Raw genomic sequence first — 25916 nt, forward strand, 5'->3', positions numbered from 1 at the left:
TTGGATACAGGGAGAACTAGGTGTGACCTTGGATACAGGGAGAACTAGTACTTGGATACAGGGAGATCTAGTGTGTCCTTGGATACAGGGAGACTAGTGTGTCCTTGGAGGAGGAACTAGTGTGTACCTTGGATACAGGGAGAACTAGTGTGACCTTGGATACAGGGAGAACTAGTGTGACCTTGGATACACGGAGAACTAGTGTTACCTTGATACAAGGAGAACTAGTGTGACCTTGGATACAGGGAGATCTAGTGTGACCTTGGATACAGGGAGAACTAGTGTGACATTGGATACAGGGAGAACTAGTGTTACCTTGGATACAGGGAGAACTAGTGTGACCTTGGATACAGGGAGAACTAGTGTGACATTGGATACAGTTAGAACTAGTGTTACCTTGGATACAGGGAGAACTAGTGTGACATTGGATACAGTGAGAACTAGTGTGACCTTGGATACAGTGTGATCTAGTGTGACCGTGGATACAGGGAGATCAAGTGTGACCGTGGATACAGGGAGAGTGTGACCGTGGATACAGGGAGATCAAGTGTGACCTTGGATACAGTGAGAACTAGTGTGACCTTGATACAGTTAGAACTAGTGTTACCTTGATACAGGGAGAACTAGTGTGACATTGGATACAGTGAGAACTAGTGTGACCTTGGATACAGTGTGATCTAGTGTGACCGTGGATACAGGGAGATCAAGTGTGACCGTGGATACAGGGAGATCAAGTGTGACCTTGGATACAGTGAGAACTAGTGTGACCTTGGATACAGTTAGAACTAGTGTGACCTTGGATACAGGGAGAACTAGTGTGACCTTGATACACGGGAGATCTAGTGTGACCTTGGATACAGGGAGAACTAGTGTTACCTTGGATACAGGGAGAACTAGTGTTACCTTGATACAGTGAGAACTAGTGAGACCTTGATACATGGAGAACTAGTGTGACCTTGGATACACAGAGATCTCAGTGTGACCTTGGATACAGGGAGAGCTAGTGTTACCTTGGATACAGGGAGAACTAGTGTGACCTTGGATACAGTGAGAACTAGTGTGACCTTGGATACAGTGAGAACTAGTGTGACCTTGGATACAGTTAGAACTAGTGTGACCTTGGATACAGGGAGAACTAGTGTGACCTTGGATACAGTTAGAACTAGTGTGACCTTGGATACAGTTAGAACTAGTGTGACCTTGATACAGTTAGAACTAGTGTGACCTTGGATACAGGGAGAACTAGTGTGACCTTGGATACAGTTAGAACTAGTGTGACATTGGATACAGTGAGAACTAGTGTTACCTTGGATACAGGGAGAACTAGTGACATTGGATACAGGGAGAACTAGTGTGACCTTGGATACAGTTAGAACTAGTGTGACCTTGGATACAGTTAGAACTAGTGTGACCTTGATACAGTTAGAACTAGTGTGACATTGGATACAGTGAGAACTAGTGTTACCTTGGATACAGGAGAACTAGTGTGACCTTGGATACAGGGAGAACTAGTGTGACCTTGGATACAGTTAGAACTAGTGTTACCTTGATACAGGGAGAACTAGTGTGACATTGGATACAGTGAGAACTAGTGTGACCTGGATACAGTGTGATCTAGTGTGACCGTGGATACAGGGAGACAAGTGTGACCGTGGATACAGGGAGATCAGTGTGACCGTGGATACAGGGAGATCAAGTGTGACCTTGGATACAGGGAGAACTAGTGTGACCTTGGATACAGGGAGAACTAGTGTTACCTTGGATACAGTTAGAACTAGTGTGACATTGGACACAGAGATCTAGTGTGACCTTGGATACAGTTAGAACTAGTGTGACATTGGATACACGGAGATCTAGTGTGACCTTGGATACAGGGAGAACTAGTGTTACCTTGGATACAGGGAGAACTAGTGTGACCTTGGATACAGTGAGAACTAGTGTGACCTTGGATACAGTGTGATCTAGTGTGACCGTGGATACAGGGAGATCAAATGTGACCTTGGATACAGGGAGAACTAGTGTGACCTTGGATACAGGGAGAACTAGTGTGACCTTGGATACACGGAGAACTAGTGTTACCTTGGATACAGTTAGAACTAGTGTGACATTGGATACAGGGAGATCTAGTGTGACCTTGGATACAGGGAGAACTAGTGTGACCTTGGATACAGGGAGAACTAGTGTGACCTTGGATACAGTGAGAACTAGTGTGACCTTGGATACAGTGTGATCTAGTGTGACCGTGGATACAGGGAGATCAGTGTGACCTTGGATACAGGGAGAACTAGTGTGATCTTGGATACGGGAGAACTAGTGTGTCCTTGGATACAGGGAGAACTAGTACTTGGATACAGGGAGATCTAGTGTGTCCTTGGATACAGGGAGATCTAGTGTCCTTGGATACAGGAGATCTAGTGTTACCTTGGATACAGGGAGATCTAGTGTTACCTTGGATACAGTGAACTGGTTTTGGGGCTAGGGGAGCAGGGAGGGAAGAGGTGAACGCTGTTGTCCAGGTGGACTGGACCTTGTTCCTGGAGAGTTCAATTCTTTCTCTTTCTCAACAGCTCCTCACTTCTCACTTTCTGTCTCTCCCCCAATTCTCTCTTCTCTCGGCTTCTCTCTGTCTCCTCCTGTCTTGTTTTTTGGTTGCTCGTTCTCTCACTACTTCACCCTAGACTTCCTGAAGGGCCACCCCAGGTGGTGAAGGTAGGCAACAACACCTCCACTACGCTGATTCTCAGCACAGGGGCCCCACAAGGGTGCGTGCTCAGACCCCTTCCTGTACTCCTGTTCACCCATGACTGCGTGGCTACACACGCCTCTAACTTGGTCATCAAGTTTGCAGGCGACACAACAGTAGTATGCCTGATTACCAACAACGACGAGTCAACCTACAGGGAGGAGGTGAGGGCCCTGGCAGAGTTGTGCCAGGAAAAAATAACCTCTCGCTCAACGTCAACAATATGGAGCTGGTGTGGACTTCTGGAGACAGCAGAGAGGGCACGCCCCCATCCACATTGACGGGACAGTAGAGGAGAGGGTGAAAGTAACTCCAGCGTACCCATCACTGACAATATGAAATGGTCCATCCACACAGACAGTGTGGTGAAGAAGGTGCAACAGCGCCTCTTCAACCTCAGGAGGCTGAAGAAATTCCGCTTGGCCCCTAAGACCCTCACAAATTTCTATAGATGCACCATTGAGAGCATCCTGTCAGGCTTTATCACCGCCTGGTACGGCAACTGCATTGTCCACAGCCACAGTGCTCTCCAGCCCAATTCTTCACCAGGGGAAGTGTGTCTTCCTCCTGGACATCTTCAGCACCCAGTGTGAAAGCAAGGACAAGAAGATTATCACACCTCAGCCACGGTCTGTTCACCCGCTACCATCTAGAAGGCAGTTACAGTACAGCTTCATCAAAGCTAGGACCAAGAGACTGAAAAACAGCTTCTATCTCAGGCCATCAGACTATTAAATAGTCACGGCTGGCTGATCACCGTCAGTACCAGTACCCTGCCCTGAACTTAGACACTGTTACTAGCTGACCACTGCCCAGTACCCTGCCCTGAACTTAGACACTGTTACTAGCTGACCACTGCCCAGTACCCTGCCTGAACTTAGACACTGTTACTAGCTGACCACCGCCCAGTACCCTGCACCCTGAACTTAGTCACTGTTACTAGCTGACCACCGCCCAGTACCCTGCCTGAACTTAGACACTTACTAGCTGACCACCGCCCAGTACCCTGCCCTGAACTTAGACACTGTTACTAGCTGACCACCGCCCAGTACCCTGCCCTGAACTTAGACACTGTTACTAGCTGACCACCGCCCCAGTACCCTGCCCTGAACTTAGTCACTGTTACTAGCTGACCACCGCCCAGTACCCTGCCCTGAACTTAGACACTTACTAGCTGACCACCGCCCAGTACCCTGCCCTGAACTTAGACACTGTTACTAGCTGACCACCGCCCAGTACCCTGCCCTGAACTTAGACACTGTTACTAGCTGACCACCGCCCAGTACCCTGCCCTGAACTTAGACACTTACTAGCTGACCACCGCCCAGTACCCTGCCCTGAACTTAGACACTGTTACTAGCTGACCACCGCCCAGTACCCTGCCCTGAACTTAGACACTATTACTAGCTGACCGCCCAGTACCCTGCCCTGAACTTAGACACTGTTACTAGCTGACCGTCCAGTACCCTGCCCTGAACTTAGACTCTGTTACTAGCTGACCACCACCCAGTACCCTGCCCTGAACTTAGACACTGTTACTAGCTGACCACCGTCCAGTACCCTGCCCTGAACTTAGTCACTTACTAGCTGACCACCGCCCAGTACCAGTACCCTGCCCTGAACTTAGACACTGTTACTAGCTGACCACCGCCCAGTACCCTGCCCTGAACTTACACTGTTACTAGCTGACCACCGTCCAGTACCCTGTCCTGAACTTAGTCACTGTTACTAGCTGGCCACCGTCCAGTACCCTGCCCTGAACTTACACTGTTACTAGCTGACCACCGTCCAATACCCTGCCCTGAACTTAGTCACTGTTACTAGCTGGCCACCGTCCAGTACCCTGCCCTGAACTTACACTGTTACTAGCTGACCACCGTCCAGTACCCTGTCCTGAACCTTAGTCACTGTTACTAGCTGACCACCACCCAGTACCCTGCCCTGCACCTTAGTCACTGTTACTAGCTGACCACCGCCCAGTACCCTGCCCTGAACTTAGACACTGTTACTAGCTGACCACCGCCCCAGTACCCTGCCCTGAACTTAGACACTGTTACTAGCTGACCACCGCTCAGTACCCTGCCCTGAACTTAGACACTTACTAGCTGACCGACCACCGCCCAGTACCCTGCCCTGAACTTAGACACTGTTACTAGCTGACCACCGCCCAGTACCCTGCCCTGAACTTAGTCACTGTTACTAGCTGACTACCGCCCCAGTACCCTGCCCTGAACTTAGACACTGTTACTAGCTGACCACCGCCCAGTACCCTGCCCTGAACTTAGACACTGTTAATAGCTGACCACCGTCCAGTACCCTGCCCTGAACTTAGACTCTGTTACTAGCTGACCACCACCCAGTACCCTGCCCTGAACTTAGACACTGTTAATAGCTGACCACCGTCCAGTACCCTGCCCTGAACTTAGACACTGTTACTAGCTGACCACCGCCCAGTACCCTGCCCTGAACTTAGACACTGTTAATAGCTGACCACCGTCAGTACCCTGCCCTGAACTTAGACTCTGTTACTAGCTGACCACCACCCAGTACCCTGCCCTGAACTTAGACACTGCTAATAGCTGACCACCGTCAGTACCCTGCCCTGAACTTAGACACTGTTACTAGCTGACCACCGCCCAGTACCCTGCCTGAACTTAGACACTTACTAGCTGACCACCGCCCAGTACCAGTACCCCTGCCCTGAACTTAGACACTGTTACTAGCTGACCACCGCCCAGTACCCTGCCCTGAACTTAGACACTGTTACTAGCTGACCACCGCCCAGTACCCTGCCCTGAACCTTAGTCACTGTTACTAGCTGACCACCGCCCCAGTACCCTGCCCTGAACTTAGACACTGTTACTAGCTGACCACCGCCTCAGTACCCTGCCCTGAACTTAGACACTGTTACTAGCTGACCACCGTCCAGTACCCTACCCTGAACTTAGACAATTACTAGCTGACCACCGCCCAGTACCCTACCTGAACTTAGACACTGTTACTAGCTGACCACCGCCCAGTACCCTGCCCCTGCACCTTAGACACTGTTATTAGCTGACCACCCCAGTACCCTGCCCTGAACTTAGACAATTACTAGCTGACCACCGCCCAGTACCCTACCCTGAACTTAGACACTGTTACTAGCTGACCACCGCCCAGTACCCTGCCCTGAACTTAGAGACTGCTGTCCTATGTACATAGTTAATGAACACTGGTCACTTTAATAATGTTTACATACAGTTTTACCCACTTCATATGTATATGCTGTATTCTAGTCAAGGCTCATCTTATACAATTACTGCTGTACACACCTTTTCTATTCATAATGTCTATACACACCATCACATACATATAGATTTATATTCCGGACTCAGACATGGCTCATTCTGATATTCCTTCATTTCTTTCGTTTTGGATTTGTGTTTATTGTTTTGTATATTTCGGTATTCCTGCACTGTTGGAGATAGAAACATAAGCATTTTGCTGTTACAGTAGGTATTACTGCACTGTTGGAGATAGAAACATAAGCATTTTGCTGTTACAGTAGGTATTACTGCACTGTTGGAGATAGAAACATAAGCATTTTGCTGTTACAGTAGGTATTACTGCACTGTTGGAGATAGAAACATAAGCATTTTGCTGTTACAGTACCAATATCTCTCTCTCTGCAGTGTGTGCCATGGCTGTGAGGGACTGTCTGGAATGTCAGCAGCAGTCTCACTTCAAGCCCAGCCAGGACAGAGCCCGCGGCCAGCAAGCAGTGCACAGCCTCATGGGAGCTGCCAAGTCCATGCCCGCGCAGGCAAGTAGTATCATCCCTCCTCACTGAGTCAGACCCCCCACACGCACACACTTCTCCCCCTCCCTCTCCTCTTTCTGTCATTTCCGGAATCCTGACTTCCTAGCAAAAAAAAAGCCCCAACAGTTTATACATTTTTTTTTTTACATTTCCCTCCCTAGCAGACATGGAGAAACACCATAATTGATGACATTTCCCTCCCTAGCAGACATGGAGAAACACCATAATTGATGACATTTCCCTCCTAGCAGACATGGAGAAACACCATAATTGATGACATTTCCCTCCCTAGCAGACATGGAGAAACACCATAATTGATGACATTTCCCTCCTAGCAGACATGGAGAAACACCATAATTGATGACATTTCCCTCCCTAGCAGACATGGAGAAACACCATAATTGATGACATTTCCCTCCCTAGCAGACATGGAGAAACCCCATAATTGATGACATTTCCCTCCCTAGCAGACATGGAGAAACACCATAATTGATGACATTTCCCTCCCTAGCAGACATGGAGAAACCCCATAATTGATGACATTTCCCTCCCTAGCAGACATGGAGAAACACCATAATTGATGACATTTCCCTCCCTAGCAGACATGGAGAAACACCATAATTGATGACATTTCCCTCCCTAGCAGACATGGAGAAACACCATAATTGATGACATTTCCCTCCCTAGCAGACATGGAGAAACACCATAATTGATGACATTTCCCTCCCTAGCAGACATGGAGAAACCCCATAATTGATGACATTTCCCTCCCTAGCAGACATGGAGAAACACCATAATTGATGACATTTCCCTCCCTAGCAGACATGGAGAAACACCATAATTGATGACATTTCCCTCCCTAGCAGACATGGAGAAACACCATAATTGATGACATTTCCCTCCTAGCAGACATGGAGAAACACCATAATTGATGACATTTCCCTCCCTAGCAGACATGGAGAAACACCATAATTGATGACATTTCCCTCCCTAGCAGACATGGAGAAACACCATAATTGATGACATTTTTCCTCCTGTATATTAGTTGAATAGGATCGCTGCACTTAGTGAATTGTAAGCATCCCTCTAAGTCGTCCTTTGTCTTGCGTTGCATCCCAATACTTCCCCGGCAGGAACCCATCCTCTGTGGTCCTCCTATGTAATAGCAGAGAGTTGTTATTGCATTAGCTGATATCTTATTGCATTACTTCGCCTGCTGTTATGTTACACTAGACAAGGCCCTTTGTCATTGTTGGCCTTTTGATTTGATATGGTGACTTCCAGTAAAACAGTTTTTCTTCCTGAAACCGGTGTGTAAAGTCTCATTCATAATGCAGTGAGTGGCTCTATGGTAAACCCATTATGTTAAGGGTCTGAGTCTCAAGGGAAACACAACATCCCACTGAATGGGGCAGATACTGTACTGTATGAGGACTGGTCAACTATACACTTCCCATGGGTTGATTTCCAACACTCTACTGGTGGTGGAATGGGCCGTTGAGGTTGACCTCTGCTAACACATACACCTTCCATGACAATCCGTTATCATTTGTGATGTCTTAGACTTACAGAGAAGTCTAGTTTTGGACAGTGGGTAGAGTATATAAACTGATAATGGTATTTTCAGCATTAACCAGCAATAGTTGCTTACATTATTATGTGTGTGTCTGTGCGTGTCTGTGTCTGTCTGTGTGCGTGTCTGTGTGTGCGTGTGTTCTACACCTGCAGAGCCCTGTTGATGTTGTGACAGGAAGGATGTCTCCCATCAGAGACATGGACCGTCTGCTACAGGAAATGGACATCAACCGCCTCAGAGCCGTGGTCTTCAGAGATATCGTGAGTTTACAAATCTTTGATAAAGATTGAGGTTGAGACAAGTCAACTTTTCAAATAAATAACAGTACCTATGCATTGTAAAAACTTGTTATTGCTGTCTTTTTGGAAGACCTCATGATTTTCAAAAAAAAAAAATACTGTGTACATGTAGGATCTTAATTTGAGCCAGTTTGCTACAGCAGGAAACTGTTCCTGCAGCAACAGGAAATGTTGAAAATCAAGTCTGAAATTTCAAAGTGGAAATGACACATTTCAGAAGCCTTATTAAAACCTTAAATACACTACAAGTAAAAAAAAAAATCCTGCATTGCAGGAAAGTTCTTCTGCAACAGGGTGGTCAAATTAAGATCCTACATCTGTACATACTCAAACATATTACAGACTGGCGGTGTGCTGTATTATAGCTGTGTTTTGCATGTTGTGTGTGTTTGGGTAAAGGAGGACAGTAAGCAGGCTCAGTTCTTGGCCCTGGCTGTGGTTTACTTCATCTCTGTTCTCATGGTGTCCAAGTACCGAGACATCCTGGAGCCCCAAAACGACAAGAAACTCCCCCAGCGCAGCCAGTCTGCCAGGAGCGCAGGTACACACCTCACCCATATGGCTACGCAGAGGAGCTCCATCTAGCCAAGTGTCCATCCTCAACATGTCAATCTCTCTTATACATTACTTATATATGGAATTTCCAATTGTCTTGATTGTGCCTTGAAATGTACTGGTGTGTTGATAGTCTTTAAAGTAGTTTACAATTACTGTAGTAGATTCTCAAAGTAATTTTTTGAAGCACGTAGAAGGTTCAGGTTTTTCTCAACGTTTATAAACCTCCTTTAATGATTCCTCCCATCAGACAGTAATGCTGTCTCTGGCGGTCCCGACCTGGAGAGCAGTGTGTCCCTCCGTCGCCGAGACTCTGGCATCGGGGATGACCATAGCTCGTGGCCCCAGCGAGGCGGACACCACCGCCCAGGGGCCCGACGCCGTGTCCGAGGCCCTGTCCACCCTCTCCTCAGAGGTCAGGGGTCACAGAGACAACCCCACGGCGGACGCCAGGGGCGGGAAGAACGTGAAGGACATCCTGCGCAGCCTGGTCTCGGCGCCTGCTGATGACATCATGGTGGACCCCAGCCTTCTGCCGCCGGCCTTCCTGGAAGCTGCTATGGGAAACAACCCCAACCAGTTCAGATCCTTTGACAGGTGCGTGGGCCACAGAGTTTTAGAATCAGGGTCAGTCTATCAAAGGCTGATCTCTGTATCGGAGTCTGCTAACTTTTTAAATACCTCTTGACACGGTTCACAGCCTCACAGCTCTTAACCCCTCACCTCCCTACCTTGAAACGGTCCAACATGAACATGTACTAAGTGAAGGCGAAGCATCACAACAGAAACCCACTACCATCACAGACCCCCTTAAACTTTTGTACCCCGCACCCCCCGATCCCATCCCTGTAGCTCCCTGGTTTGCCTGTCGACGTGGCTTCTCAACACAAATAAACAGGGCTACAAAGTACCTGTCTTCAGGAAAACACATCAAAACAATCGAGGCATCTGCCAGAGGCGGAGAGGAAGGAGAGAGAAGAGAGAGAGACTGATCTAAAAGACGACTCTGTGGCAGCCAGCAGGAAGCTGTTTCTTTTCACCTTGTCACTGATATTTAATAGCTTCTCTTTTTCGTCTCTCTCTCCCGGTCTTTCTTTCTCTCTGTCTGCACCGTGGGCTAGGCTGTCTGTCTCTCTGGTACTATAATAAGGGAAAGAGAAGCTGGCTAGATGGATCCCCTATGGAGTGAGGGGGCGAGCGGTCAGAGACTTAGTGGGAACCCAAGGCGCTGCTGTGTGTGGGTGGGGTGTACTGTACCTATACAGACTATACAGACATCTCTAAGTGAGAGAGAGCTGACGGACGGACTGAGAACGAGGTCTGGTTTGTATTTGGGGGAAATGTCCCTGTAGCACACCAGACACAAAGGAAGCAGGGAGAGAGGAAAGAGGGGAGAGGGAAAGAGCGAGGGGAGAGGGAAAGAGCGAGGGAGAGGGAAAGAGCGAGGGAGAGGGAAAGAGCGAGGGAGAGGGAAAGAACGAGGGGAGAGGGAAAGAGCGAGCGAGCGGGAAAGAGAGAACAAGATCCCCCCCCCTCCCTCCACAGGAAGAGAGACACCTAGTCAAGGTTCTCATGCCAAGGAAGAAAGAAAGCGTTTCTCCATCACCTCCCCTCCCTCTTCCACCCCGCCACACTACTCCTCTTCCAATCGGTGGGAATTCCGAGGCATCCCTGTGATCCTCAGCCTCTTTATCTGTGGAATGCTTTGTCAGGACTCTGGGCACTCCTCATATCTGGTGGGATTAGAGCGGCTCCCGGGGCCGTTAGCGTTGGAGAGGAGGAGAGCTGGAGAGCATAGAGTAACAGCTCTACCTCGCCACAGGGAGCCCCAGTCAGAACCCTAGCTGGCCCCAGCCCAGGCAGCTCCGGCCCCTCTAAACCCAGAGATGATGGCCTGGGGTCTGGGGTTCCCAGGTCAGCACACCCCTCCTCTGGTCTTCTACCTTTATCTCCCATCAGGATCCGCCTACCCTCACAGACCCTGAAACCTCTGGCTCCGGAGATGCCTGGTTATCTTGGTGGTTCCTGCTCTCTACTGCGTGGCTGTGCTCTGTGTTGAGTTCTGGGCTCTGCTCTCCCCTGCTCCTCTCTCTCTCAGGTCTACTCTCTACCGTCTGTGTTGAGGTCTGGGCTCTGCTCTCCCCTGCTCCTCTCTCTCTCAGGTCTACTCTCTACCGTCTGTGTTGAGGTCTGGGCTCTGTTCTCCCCTGCTCCTCTCTCTCTCAGGTCTACTCTCTACCGTCTGTGTTGAGGTCTGGGCTCTGCTCTCCCCTGCTCCTCTCTCTCTCAGGTCTACTCTCTACCGTCTGTGTTGAGGTCTGGGCTCTGCTCTCCCCTGCTCCTCTCTCAGGTCTACTCTACCATCTGTGTTGAGGTCTGGGCTCTGCTCTCCCCTGCTCTCTCTCTCAGGTCTACTCTCTACCGTCTGTGTTGAGGTCTGGACTCTGCTCTCCCCTGCTCTCTCTCTCAGGTCTACTCTACTGTCTGTGTTGAGGTCTGGGCTCTGCTCTCCCCTGCTCCTCTCTCTCAGGTCTACTCTAATCTCTACAGTGCAGACTTTTAGCTTTTCATTTTCACTCAGATGGTAGGGAAATTCCATGTAGGTGTATTTGAAATGGTTAAAATAGTTCCCAGAAAGTATTTATTTTAGAGTTGAGTCATCTTTTTAAGACAACAAATGAATATGATTCTGACAATAATAAAACAGAGACTTCTCTATGATATAAATGAATCTGATCACTAAATGGTTCCGGAATGGAGCTGGGACGATAAACCTTTTGTTTTTTTGACACCACCGATTACTTAGGCATTTTGCTGATATCGTTCATGATGATAAGTAGCCTTTTCTAGAGAAATGTAAAGTTTGAAATGAAATACATTTCCTAATATGAGTGATTTGTAAATGTGACAATTAATGGCTACAACCATCAAACTAGTAATAGTAGTGTAAATGATTTAACTGTGGTGTACATGACTGTTATAAAGCTATCGTTTTAGTTATTGTTATCACATCAATTAGGGCAATGTATCGCAATATGGATTCTTGTACTTATCGCCCAGCTCTGCTCAGGTACCTCAGGCTCAAACACACAGCAGTAGTTCATCATAAAGTCCTGGAAGTCTCAGTGACAGCGGTGCAGACAGATAGGCTGACACCTACGCCAAAACATGGGAACCAACCGGCCTTCCCCCATCCAAATAACTGGTCCCAGGGTTTTAAATTTACGAGCGTGGAAAAATCAGGATCTCCCAGATAAAAATGGCCGGGGTCAGAGGTGAAGTATCACTCTGATTTATTTACTAGGCAGAGAGATGGAGGCCCGGTCGGCTAGATTCTGCCATACATACATTCGTCTCGGGGATATGCCCCTGTTATGACAAAGTCCACAAATATTTGCTGATGCTAACCAGAGCCCCGGTAAACAGTCATCTACGGGAGGAAGAATAGCAGTGTGATTTACATGGCATGTTACACCAGCCAATGTGGGTGTTAGTTTGACATTTGTGTTAGTAAGGCATTTTGAATGCTGTAAGTTGGACTTGTAACGCAAAGATCGGCCATGTTGAAAATGTGATGTTTTGTGGTAAGGAATTGCAAAGAAATTTATTGAATGCAAATATCATGGCTAGTTGCTCATTGGCACTTGAACATACTGTGATCAACAAACAGCATACTGCCATGACAGAGATACTTGTCAGACCAGATAGATGACAATGGGCCTCCTTGAATAGGAACCTTTAGTGTGATCCCCTGTCACACTGGGAGAGACATGGAGGGTGCTCCATCTCTCCTTCTTTCTCACCACCTCTGCTGTCCTCAGGCCAAACACTACTGTCTTTAATCACTGATGTCATCAAGGCCAGGTCCAACCGGACGCTGTGACTGAAAGTGACGGGTAGACCGTTGGAGGTTGGAAAGGGGTTGTTGTTGTGGGGGGTATAAAGAACACAGGAGGCATGATTCACATGCACAGGGCCGCATGCAGGGGAGAGGGAGGAAGATCAAAGCCAGACTGAATGGGACACAGACAGACAGACAGCTGCTGGGGCCCCACCCCCATCCCCTACATGAATAAGCCATAAGGATAAACAGGAGAATGGGGGTAGGGGGGAGGGCGCCTCTGGAGGGGGCAACAGTATGAGACATGCAGTTAGCATTCATCTGGATATTTACTTCAATGTGTCCTGTTAAGCTCGTCTGTGGTGGGAATCTGATGCTAACCTCAACGTCCACTTGGGAATTAAAAATATAGTTCAGCCCACTTAACAATTCCCATGTGGATTCGGACTAATGGCCTGTTGTTCTTTTGCAGTAAGTGTGAACCATGTTTGAAAACACGATACGTAAACATGTGTAGCTGGTATTGCGTGACGTGTTGGATGATTAAATAATTCACATACTCTACTATAGCCATCAGAAAGGGCAGTGCCAGATATGTCTACTCTAAGTCATACCAGAAGGGAAAGGCAGTGCCAGATATGTCTACTCTAAGTCATACCAAAAGGGAAAGGCAGTGCCAGATATGTCTACTCTAAGTCATACCAGAAGGAAGGGCAGTGCCAGATATGTCTACTCTAAGTCATACCAGAAGGAAAGGGCAGTGCCAGATATGTCTACTCTAAGTCATACCAGAAGGGAAAAAGGCAGTGCCAGATATGTCTACTCTAAGTCATACCAGAAGGGAAGGGCAGTGCCAGATATGTCTACTCTAAGTCATACCAGAAGGGAAGGGCAGTGCCAGATATGTCTACTCTAAGTCATACCAGAAGGAAATGGTAGTGCCAGATATGTCTACTCTAAGTCATACCAGAAGGGAAAGGTAGTGCCAGATATGTCTACTCTAAGTCATACCAGAAGGGAAAGGCAGTGCCAGATATGTCTACTCTAAGTCATACCAGAAGGGAAGGCAGTGCCAGATATGTCTACTCTAAGTCATACCAGAAGAGAAAGGCAGTGCCAGATATGTCTACTCTAAGTCATACCAGAAGGGAAAGGCAGTGCCAGATATGTCTACTCTAAGTCATACCAGAAGGGAAAGGGCAGTGCCAGATATGTCTACTCTAAGTCATACCAGAAGGAAGGGCAGTGCCAGATATGTCTACTGTAAGTCATACCAGAAGGGAAAGGCAGTGCCAGATATGTCTACTCTAAGTCATACCAGAAGGAAAGGCAGTGCCAGATATGTCTACTCTAAGTCATACCAGAAGGGAAAGGCAGTGCCAGATATGTCTACCAAGTCATACCAGAAGGGAAAGGCAGTGCCAGATATGTCTACTGTAAGTCATACCAGAAGGGAAAGGCAGTGCCAGATATGTCTACTCTAAGTCATACCAGAAGGGAAAGGCAGTGCCAGATATGTCTACTCTAAGTCATACCAGAAGGGAAAGGCAGTGCCAGATATGTCTACTCTAAGTCATACCAGAAGGGGAAGGCAGTGCCAGATATGTCTACTCTAAGTCATACCAGAAGGGAAAGGCAGTGCCAGATATGTCTACTCTAAGTCATACCAGAAGGGAAAGGCAGTGCCAGATATGTCTACTCTAAGTCATACCAGAAGGGGAAGGCAGTGCCAGATATGTCTACTCTAAGTCATACCAGAAGGGAAAGGCAGTGCCAGATATGTCTACTCTAAGTCATACCAGAAGGGAAAGGCAGTGCCAGATATGTCTACTCTAAGTCATACCAGAAGGGAAGGGCAGTGCCAGATATGTCTACTCTAAGTCATACCAGAAGGGAAAGGCAGTGCCAGATATGTCTACTCTAAGTCATACCAGAAGGGAAAGGCAGTGCCAGATATGTCTACTCTAAGTCATACCAGAAGGGAAAGGCAGTGCCAGATATGTCTACTCTAAGTCATACCAGAAGGGAAAGGCCTATCCAGTAAACCTGGCTGGTCAGATACTGACTAGATTGGATGGGAGTCACTAGTATCAGGGGTGGTGCTGATGTGAAGCACCTAGGGAGAGAGGTGTCGACAGCGGCTGGAGAGAGACAGGAGAGACCATGGTCTGGTTCTCTGCACTGGTTATGAGTAAGAGAAGACAGGCTATGTCAAGCCCATGGGGAGGGGTGTGGGTGTGGGTGGCGGTACAGGGTTGGGGTTCAGTGTTAGGTTCTCCATCTGTTCCCCAGCAACTCAGGCCTTTAAATAATTTAGTTAGGTTATTAGCTACACTTATCGTTGAGCCCCACGCCCCTGTCGATTAATCAGCCGTCAGAGCAGGTGCTTGGCTGTTACTGTTAAACCCACGACCAGGAGAGGAGCTGGGAGAAGCAAAGCTCTGGGTTTCGGGTTGTCAGGGCCTGAATAATTTAGAGGTTTTAACCAATAACCGGGCTTGCCGCCTTGTAAACACAAGCAATTTCATTAATCTCTGCTATTCCTAAGAGTTGAATTGAGGAATGTGCTTACAGGCTGAAAGTGTAAGTGAGAAAGTGAGCGCCTGTGTATAAAGTTACCGCTTAGCAAGCTAGGGTCCTGGAGAGTCATCCCATTTGATTGTTTGATCTACAAATAGGTTAAGTGTAAAGCAGAATAGGATAGTTGTTACCAACCACTGCGAAGGGACAGCGGTGGGTTTTTGACTGTGAGCCGAGGCTGATTAGCTAGTGTATTAATTCCTATTTCTTATGTCCTTTACTGTTCAGAAGAGGGCCATTAATTAAGGGCTGAGGTGATTGTTTGGTGCCAAATCATCCGAAACTATCTCAAATTGATTGTGAAGCTCAACAAAGTCACTTATAAATGATTTGGACATGATGCGTGAAAAATGCTAATATCGGTCCCATGACATAAATGGGATTTGTGCCACAAATGCTAAAGCGTTAGCATGTGTAAACAATGCCAAGGAAACTTAACCAAAGTGTGGATTGCTGTCATACCTTGTTTTGTAATTTGGGTGAACTGTCCCTTTAAGTCATATTAATGTCACAGATTCAACATTGGAACTGCAGATGGTTATACACTACCACAATTATAGAGCGGCCATATTGGCAATAAACCTGTGATATGCTTGAAGATAGCCAGCAGTAGTTGATTCCTGTTCAATGATGGATTGGAAGGAATTTACAATATACATTACGGACATAAGAGTGTTTGGCATAATTTCTCAAATGAAAACAATGTATTCCACAATGATTCCCTGTTCTAGAAACAAGACTACAACACCAAATAAGACAACTATCATTGTGGAATACATTGATTTCATTTGAGAAATTATGCAAAACACTCTTATCCAGAGGAACGTGCCATAAGTGCATTCAGCAGAAGTAGCTAAAACATTACCTGTATGTACTAAACAGTGTGTGTGAAGAGAGTAGACTACCCTGCTGGTATTTCTGCAGCCAGACTGTATCATCCTGCAGCATAGATCACAGCGGGGTCAGAACCAGTCAGTGTTTAACATCCAAAGTACCTTCAGCCTAATGTGTGTCATCTGCCGTCTTAAATCATCCAGGCCCTGCTTTGATACCAACGCCAGCTTTCTGTCTGCGGAGCTACTGAAGCCCAGTCAACATACTCCTCTCTGAGTGTGTTTCTCTGTGTGTGTGAGTTTCTCTCTCTCTCTGTGTTTGTGTGTGTGTGTGTGTGTGTGTGTGTGTTTGACCAGTAGGTAGTGATTAGGCCATGCTCCCTCTGTGTCAGCACTGATAAGAAGGCCCAGGTCTACTTTGATAGGGCCACTGGCCTGTCAGGAAGCCTAGTTTAAACTGACAGCTTTATCCAGACGCTGTTTCCGCTCTCTTCCTGTAAGGATGTTATTGATAGGAGGGCACCAGGTCTCCTACAGCACTGGCCCCTAGGGAGAGGGATACACTGGTATTAGTAACCTGTGACTCAAGTAGCACACCAGACCACGTTACGTATGGTAGTACACTAGGACCCATACTGTAGAGATATAGCGATGCAGCATTGGTCAGGGAAAGGGGGGAGAACTGAATGCATTCAACTGAAATGTGTCTTCCGCATTTAACCCAACCCCCTGCCTTAATCGCGTCCACATCATCTGTAACCTACACAGACCACTGTGTTATGGATGGGGGTAGACCAGGACCTCCAACACTGGCCCATAGTATACAGTAGGGACCTTGAGGACAGGGATACAGTGTAAACATATAGGGTCATTATAACGTCTACGTACCTTCTATATATTTGTAGACGTTCAAGAGTGTCCTGGAGTGCTTTTAACCAAACCCCCTAACCAAACCTCCAGCGGGACACAGAATGAATGGGCTTGCGGGCCGGATCCTGTCCGCGGGCCGCATGTTGCCCACCCCTAGTGTAACCTAAGGTATCCTAAGAGTAAAGTAGTTTACTACAGCTTCTGCTGTGGGTCTATGACCATGTCTGTTATCCATGTGTTTAAAACAATAGTAGAGGAGTAAAACCACTACAAAGGCTGTGTCCCAACTGTTGGCTCAAAACAAATGGGATACATAGCAAGAACAATGTGCGGTAGCTTCTTTTCTTTGAGCTATATTGTGTAAGAAAGAGCAGGTTCATCTGCTGATACCTTTAAATGATCTTATTCCTTCCAGCTGATTACCAAAATATATCAGATTTATTTATCAGGAATTCCTACTTTTCTGTCGTGTGTGCTCCATTTGTCTCCGAGCCAGAATCCAGATTTTCCAATTTTGTATGTTGTCGTGGTCACATCCCTAACAATGTATTGAAGATTTAATATTATTTGTAATGGTGGACCTTCCGTTAATAAATCACAATGTTTACTGACTTACTGAGTGAGTGAGTGTTGCAGGGAGCCAATCGATTTCAGGCAAGATGGATGCAGCCATTACTGAATATTCTGTGTCAGGGAAATAGACCTCTAATGACTCTACTGTCTAAATGGGATCCTGTACTGTTGTTTTCGCATGCTGCAGCCTGTCTTATCAATCACATCTCACTATGCAGTATGCCTACTAAACTGACATCATCACTATTGTTTATATTCTAGAATGACAAAAGTTCTGTTCTTATGTCCTTAGTTATTCAGATGTCTCAAGGAATGGATTTTCTAATGTGTAATAGTATTCAACACACGTTTTCATATTTATTCATCTTTTACAGAAGTGTTCGGGTGGCGCCCAAGAAGGTGGGCGGGGCTCCGTCCCCAGGCTCCTCCACTCCTGTCCCATCAGCCACCGCTGCTGTGGGGGCCGCCGGGACACCAGTCAACGTTGCCGTGGTTTCCACGGGCGATGCCTCCCAGAGCACCACCGCTGAGGCTGCAGCCGGTGAGTCCCAGACATTAGGAGGTATGTTAGGTGTCCCAGCAGTAAGGTTACCATGCTACGGAGATGGCACGTCAGAGCTGCATCAAAGGAGAAGTCAATGACAACACCAAGAATTCAAGCTTGCCAAACCCAAGGAAAATACCTGTCAAAATTTTTTTTTTTACAGTCCCGAAATGTTTTGCTTGTCCGCAGTGAAGTTTTCAAGATATTGAACTTTCAAAATATCACCGTATGATGTGCTTTGCAGCTTATCTGAAAGTAAAAGAGTCGTCTTATCCTCTTCCTAAAACCTGTGTTGATACCACAGTCCCTAATCTGCCTCCTTAAGCCTTCGCAGTACTTCTATGTTAGGTTCCATAGATGAGTCCCTCAGTATAAGGTGGCAGGTAGCCTAGTGGTTAAGAGCGTTGGGGCTGTAATCCCCGAGCCAGCTAGGTGAAAAATCTGCCGATGTGCCCTTGAGCAAGGCACTTAACCCTCATTGCTCCTGTAAGTCACTCTGGATAAGAGCGTCTGCTAGATGAATAAAATGTAGGATAGTATTTCAGTGTGTCTTTCTAAATGTTCCCTCCACGCTGTGTAATCCAGTTAGCCTGGAACACAGCAGAGCAGGCAGACCGAGCAGCATTATTACAGGATTAGTGCGTTATCAGGGATCACTGTCAGACGCTATATAGTACAGTACTCTGACTGCAGCACTAATGCAGACTTTTATTCGGTCTTAATGGGGTATTTATTTAGGTTTGGCTTAAATGTGATGATGCCATGTTGACATTAGGTAAAGAACAGTGATCTGTGTGTCGTAGAACTAGGAATTATACAGTGAATATGAATGATAAATTATGCATAAGTTATAGAATCATAGATTAATGTATAAACTATATCAAGTCCACATTGTTTTCTATGCAGTCTTGTCTATTGAGTGGAGTAGGACTCCTTTAGTCCATGGTGACAGTCGGTAAACACTGGGCAGAAGACCTATTGACATTTCCTTTCATGTTCTGTGTGTGGATAGAGCATGTTTTATATGTGTGTGTGTGTGTTTTAGGTGGGAAATGTTTGCGTAAGTGTGTGTGTGTGTGTGTGCGGTTTGAGAGGAGTGTGTGTGAAGGCGGTGTGTGTGTGTGTGTGTGTGTGTTTAAGGGGGCCAGTGGGAGGATTAATAGAGAGAAGTTAATTTACTCCTCCACTGTTTGAAGGAGCTACTTCATGTCCACCGGGAGCCTCTCAACGGGCCACACAGCACAGTGGTGCTTAAAGACGGGGCCCCGTGTCCACACACACACATTCCAGTCCACAGCCTGTCATTCCCTAAGAGTTATCCCCGCTCTGAGACCTTCCCTTACGGCTGGGAAAACAAGCCCACCGAACACCAGAGGATTCGCCTCCATGTATTCAGCCGGGCATTATGGAATTTATGGGCGACAGTGAAATAGAATTTATTGCCAGATCAATCAAATGTTGTGCTTTGTAGACGTTATAGACTCGTGTGTCTCTGCCGCGAGGACGGTGTCGTAAAGCACCTGGAAGTCATTTCATGAATATGTGCCCAAAGCGATGAAAGCAAATGTGTTAATTAAAAAAGTAGACTTTTTTTTGCTTACTTTATATAAAATCATTTTCATTATTTACCGGAACATTTTGAAATTGTTCAGTCCAAAATCAGCTCAAAAGGCAAACAAATCCTGTATCCATAGTGGTGTGTAAAGAAAAACATGCTAATATCCATGCTGGTTTGTAAAAACAATCTGCATGAATATTCCCTGATGAATGGAGCATTAATTAGGCCATACATGAACAAAATGATCTGTGCCCAAGTGGAAGGAAGCTGTACGGAGGCAGCTCTACATCATCCACTATCTAACACCAGACAATTACACTACACTTATCCCACACACACATACATCCACCCGTTCTGGAACATTAGAATGGAAACCCTCAAAACAGATTTATTGAGCCACTCGTTCCTTCAGTGCAGTAATGTATTGGTGTGGAGGGCCAATGTATTGTCATATCCTGCTATCAGACTAGTAATGGTACTGATACTGATAATCATATTAATACGATACTGATACTAATAACGATACTGATACTAATAACGATATGGATACGAATAATGATATGCATACGAATAATGATATTGATACTAATACTGATACTAATACTGATGCTGGTACTAATAATGATACTGATACTAATACTTGATACTGATACTAATAATGATGCTAATAATGATACTGATACTAATAATGCTACGGATACTAATAATGATACTGATGCTAATAATGATACTGATACCAATAACGATACTGATACCAATAACGATACTGATACCAATAACGATACTGCTACCAATAATGATACTGATATGAATAATGCTGCTAATAATGATACTGATACTAATAATGATACTGATACTAATAATGGTGCTAATAATGATACTGATAATGATGCTAATAATGATACTGATACTAATAATGATACTGATACTAATAATGATGCTGGTACTAATAGTGATGCTGGTACTAAAAGTGATGCTGGTACTAAAAGTGATGCTGGTACTAAAAGTGATGCTGGTACTAAAAGTGATGCTGGTACTAATACTGATGCTGATACGAATAATGATGCTGATACTGATGCTGGTACTAATACTGATGCTGGTACAAATAATGGTACTGATACTAATAAAGGTACTGATACTAATAAAGGTACTGATACTAATAAAGGTACTGATACTAATAAAGGTATTGATACTAATAATGGTGCTAATAATGATACTGATACTAATAATGCTACGGATACTAATAATGATACTGATACTAATAATGATGCTAATAATGATACTAATAACGATACTGATACTAATAATGATGCTAATAATGATGCTAATAACGATACTGATACCAATAACGATACTGGTACCAATAGCGATACTGATACTAATAATGATATTGATACGAATAATGATATTGATACTAATACTGATACTAATACTGATACTAATACTGAGGCCGGTACTAATAACGATACTGATACTAATAACGATACTGATACTAATAACGATACTGATACTAATAACGATACTGATACTAATACTGATACTGATACTAATAATGATGCTAATAATGATACTGATAATGGTGCTAATAATGATACTGATATCAATAATGCTACTGATACTAATAACGATACTGATACTAATAATGCTAATAATGATACTAATAATGATACTGATACTAATAATGATACTGATACTAATAATAATACTGATGCTGGTACTAATACTGATGCTGGTATGAATACTGATGCTGGTGCGAATAATGATGCTGGTACAAATAATGGTACTGATACTAATAATGGTACTGATACTAATTATGGTACTGATACTAATAAAGGTACTGATACTAATAAAGGTACTGATACTAATAAAGGTACTGATGCGAATATTGATACTGATACTAATAATACTGATACGAATAATGATACTGATACTAATAATGGTACTGATACTAACAATGATACTGATACTAATATTGATACTGATACGAGTAATGATACTAATGCCAATAATGATACTTATAATGATACTGATGCTAATAATGATACTAATAATGATACTGATACTAATAATGGTTCTGATACGAATAATGATACTGATACTAATAATGATACTGTTACGAATAATGATAATGATACTGATACGGTAATGATACTGATGCTAATAATGATACTTATAATGATACTGATACTAATAATGGTGCTGATACTAATAATGGTGCTGATACTAATAATGGTACTGATACGAATAATGATACTGATACGAATATTGATACGAATACTGATACGAATAATGATACTGATACGAATAATGATATTGATACTAATACTGATGCTGGTACTAATAATGATACTGATACTAATAACGATACTGATACTAATAATGATGCTAATAATGATACTGCTACTAATAATGATACTGATACTGATAATGATGCTAATACTGATAATGATGCTAATAATGATACTGATAATGATGCTAATAATGATACTGATAATGATGCTAATAATGATACTGATACTAATAATGATACTGATACTAATAATGATACTAATAATGCTAATAATGATACTAATAATGATACTGATACTAATAATGATACTTATACTAATAATAATACTGATGCTGGTACTAATACTGATGCTGGTATGAATACTGATGCTGGTACGAATAATGATGCTGGTACGAATAATGATGCTGGTACAAATAATGATACTGATACTAATAATGGTACTGATACTAATAATGGTACTGATACTAATTATGGTACTGATACTAATAAAGGTACTGATACTAATAAAGGTACTGATACTAATAAAGGTACTGATACTAATAAAGGTACTGATGCGAATATTATAATAATGATACTATTAACGATACTTATACTGATAATGATGCTAATAATGAACCACTGGATTATCTCCAGAAACCACATTTATACTCCACTCCTTCCTTTATGTAGAAATGCATTGAGGTGGATGAGGGAGGTGTGTGTGTGTGTGTGTGTGTGTGTGTGTGTGTGTGTGTGTGAGTGTGTGTGTGTGTGTGTGTGCGCTCTTCTGTTCGTGTGTGTCTACTGTCCTGTCCTGCTCCCAGACTAATAATGAGGCTCTCTGGTTTCCACCAGGATCAGCCAGCACCAACCTGCCATCTGTCCCCACGCTGTCCCCAATGACCCGGGACACAGCCCCCAGTATGAGGTGATACACACACACACACATTCTTAATTTTTGTCTATTTGTGTTGTGATGTTCGACAATATTGTGGATTCTGTAGTGGTTTTAGCTGCTGCTTTGTGGATCAATTTCAGATATAAAGTCACCGCTATGCATTTGAATATTCTATTCTACATATTTGCCTGGTGTAAACGTGTAACGTGCATGTGTTTGAATATGAGTGTCTCATCTTCCCCTCAGTATCTCAGAGAGACTGGAGCATGCTCTGGATAAGGCTGCCCCCTACTGAGAGAGAGATCTTTGTGGACTTTGCCCCTTCCTCTCTCGCACCCTGCTGGGTAGTCACGGACAGGAGCTCCTCATCGAGGGCACCAGTAAGTACCCGTCTAGAGAGCATCATGGACCACATGGATTTCACACAAATCAAATGCATTTATAAAGCCCTCATTACATCAGCAGATGTCACAAAGTCCTTACACACACTCACACATACACACACACTAGATTCTAATGATATCAAACTCGTCTTTTATATGAACCACTTATCCCAATAAAGGTTTCTCTAGATTTCCAACCTGACTGTCAATAATCTGAGGCTAACCCTACCATCCCACCCTCAGACACAGGCACACCAGTATACACACTGCAGAATTACGGGACATTTCTCACGCTTCATCTAAACAGCACTAACACAGGCCCTTTGGTAATGACATCAAGGCTGGTAAAGGCCTCAATAGAGTGGATCAGTTTTAACAAACTGATTGTAGCTGTGCTGCGGTACAGGGAGGAGGGGTGGGTCCTAGAGGCCTGGGTCAGGGGTCAGCCCACTAATGGGAGTGTTTGGGATGTCTACTGCCGCAAACAAAATGGAAAGTTGATTGATAGCTGCAGGGGGGTTAGGGATTTGTGTGTGTGTGTGTGGGGGGTTGTGGTTGGGTGTGTCGGAGTGTGAGGGGATTATGCGTGTGTGTCCATACATGCGTGTGTGTGTGGGCGTGCACAGACCAGAGTAACTGAGAATGTAGAGGTCACTGTCCCTTTCCTCTCTGCATATGAAATGACCCTGGCCACTCCCACTGCCCCCCCCCCTGCCCCCTCTTCTCCTCAGACCTTCTACCACTATAGGATCAATGAGACATATGCTGAACCACGTCTCAGCCTGTAATAAGGCCCAATATGTATTAGTTTACAGTAACATCATGTCCACTCATTAGGCCACATCAATGCTACTCTGTCCCCATGCAGATGTCGCCGGATTAGGTACTTCTGGTCAGATTGTGTTTGTGTGTCATTGGAGCGTGCACACACTACTACACACATCTACATTTTCACTGAAGAAGGCAGCCAAAATGGCTGTCATGGCAGTGAACTTGTGATTTAGTTAAAACTTTCATTCTCTCTCTCTCCCTCCTCTCTCGCTCTCCATGTCCTCTCTCTCCCCCTCCTTTCTCTCTCTCCCTGTCTTTCTCCCCTCCCTCTCTTTCTCCAGGTCTGGTGTGTATGAAGTCCAGCAGTTCGGTGGTAGAGCTAGTCATGCTGCTCTGTTCTCAGGCAAGTCTTCCATCTTTGTCTCTCTCTACCTCCACCTCTCTCTTTTCCTTCCCTCCCTCTCTCTATCCCTCCTTCTCTTCACCCCATCTGAGTTGTTAACTCCCTATCGTCCTCACCTTGAGTGCAGTAACTCCAGGATGGAGAGATGGAGGAACCATCTCTTCTCCATCTCTCCCTCCTCACCTCCCCTCAGGACATTCAGAGTCACCCCAATCTCTCGCTCCCGTTCTCCAAAGAATGAGAGAAGGCATCTTTAATGACCTCTGATATTGGCCTTAAGGTCAAGGGTTCCCACCTGTCCGTCCACCTTTGACCCCGCCGTCGGCCCGGTGGCCCTCAGCGTTCCTCTGGCTGGGGCCAACCTGATGAGGAGGGGAAATTCTGCTTTGCATTGATTCCGGTTAGCAGCTTCCCCCTTCTGTTTGGTTGTGTTCTGTGTCCAAGTTTATTTAGTGCGGCGCTGATGGAGGATTCATGAATACAGATGAAGGAATCATAGCAGGTGTGGTGCAGCAGTAGATCAATGGGCTGGGTGTCAATAAACTGGAGATAGATCACACAGCTAATGGTGGAGTGCAGGGATCAGGGAGAGGCCATGGTCTGCTGGACATTTACATTCATGGATATACCGCACACGATCAGGCAGGCAAACACATGCGCGCACACACACATGCGCATGCGCACACACATGCGCACACACACATACACACAAGGACACAGAAATACACAAGCACCCATTCACACACATACAAAACACCACACAGTGTGTTATACATGGATGAGAGACACACCTCGTACATAATCACAAACATACTATTTTCTTATAGGCTTGTGAGAACACATACACTAACTCCTATACAGACAAGTACCCAACCAAATGCACTCACACCCCCACAGTGCAGAGACACACACACACACCCCACAGTGCAGAGACACACACACACACACACCCATAGTGCAGAGACACACACACACCCCACAGTGCAGAGACACACTCCCACACCCCACAGTGCAGAGACACACACACACCCCACAGTGCAGAGACACACACACACCCCCACAGTGCAGAGACACACTCACACCCCACAGTGCAGAGACACACTCACACCCCCCACAGTGCAGAGACACTCACACCCCACAGTGCAGAGACACACTCACACCCCCACAGTGCAGAGACACACACACACCCCACAGTGCAGAGACACACACCACCACAAAGATGCAGGATAATAACTGTATCACGCTGGGCCTTGTTTGTTAGCAGAAGAGGGTTTCCTATTTAAAACACCACTCAACACCACAAAAAAAACAGAAAACACAATTAGTTGTGACACCTCTCTCTCCAGACCGCACTGCGCTTTTAATCTGTTATATTTTAAAAAGAAACACCGCCTTTCATCTGCCTTTTTCCTCCTCCTCCC

General features: G+C 45.3%; 1 protein-coding gene across 1 annotated transcript; it reads left to right on the forward strand.

The window, feature by feature from the left end:
• The first annotated feature begins 8825 nt into the window (after nucleotides 1-8825).
• LOC127919056 (lipopolysaccharide-responsive and beige-like anchor protein) lies at nucleotides 8826-23233 on the forward strand. The gene is made up of 5 exons (XM_052502475.1): nucleotides 8826-8958; nucleotides 9223-9569; nucleotides 18044-18210; nucleotides 22896-22968; nucleotides 23185-23233. The coding sequence occupies exons 2-5, from the start codon at nucleotides 9229-9231 to the stop codon at nucleotides 23231-23233; spliced, it is 630 nt and encodes a 209-aa protein (XP_052358435.1). The 5' UTR covers nucleotides 8826-8958; nucleotides 9223-9228.
• The last annotated feature ends 2683 nt before the right edge of the window (nucleotides 23234-25916 follow it).

This window comes from Oncorhynchus keta, unplaced genomic scaffold (genome assembly GCF_023373465.1).
Source record: "Oncorhynchus keta strain PuntledgeMale-10-30-2019 unplaced genomic scaffold, Oket_V2 Un_contig_15593_pilon_pilon, whole genome shotgun sequence".
NCBI classification, from domain to species: domain Eukaryota; kingdom Metazoa; phylum Chordata; class Actinopteri; order Salmoniformes; family Salmonidae; genus Oncorhynchus; species Oncorhynchus keta.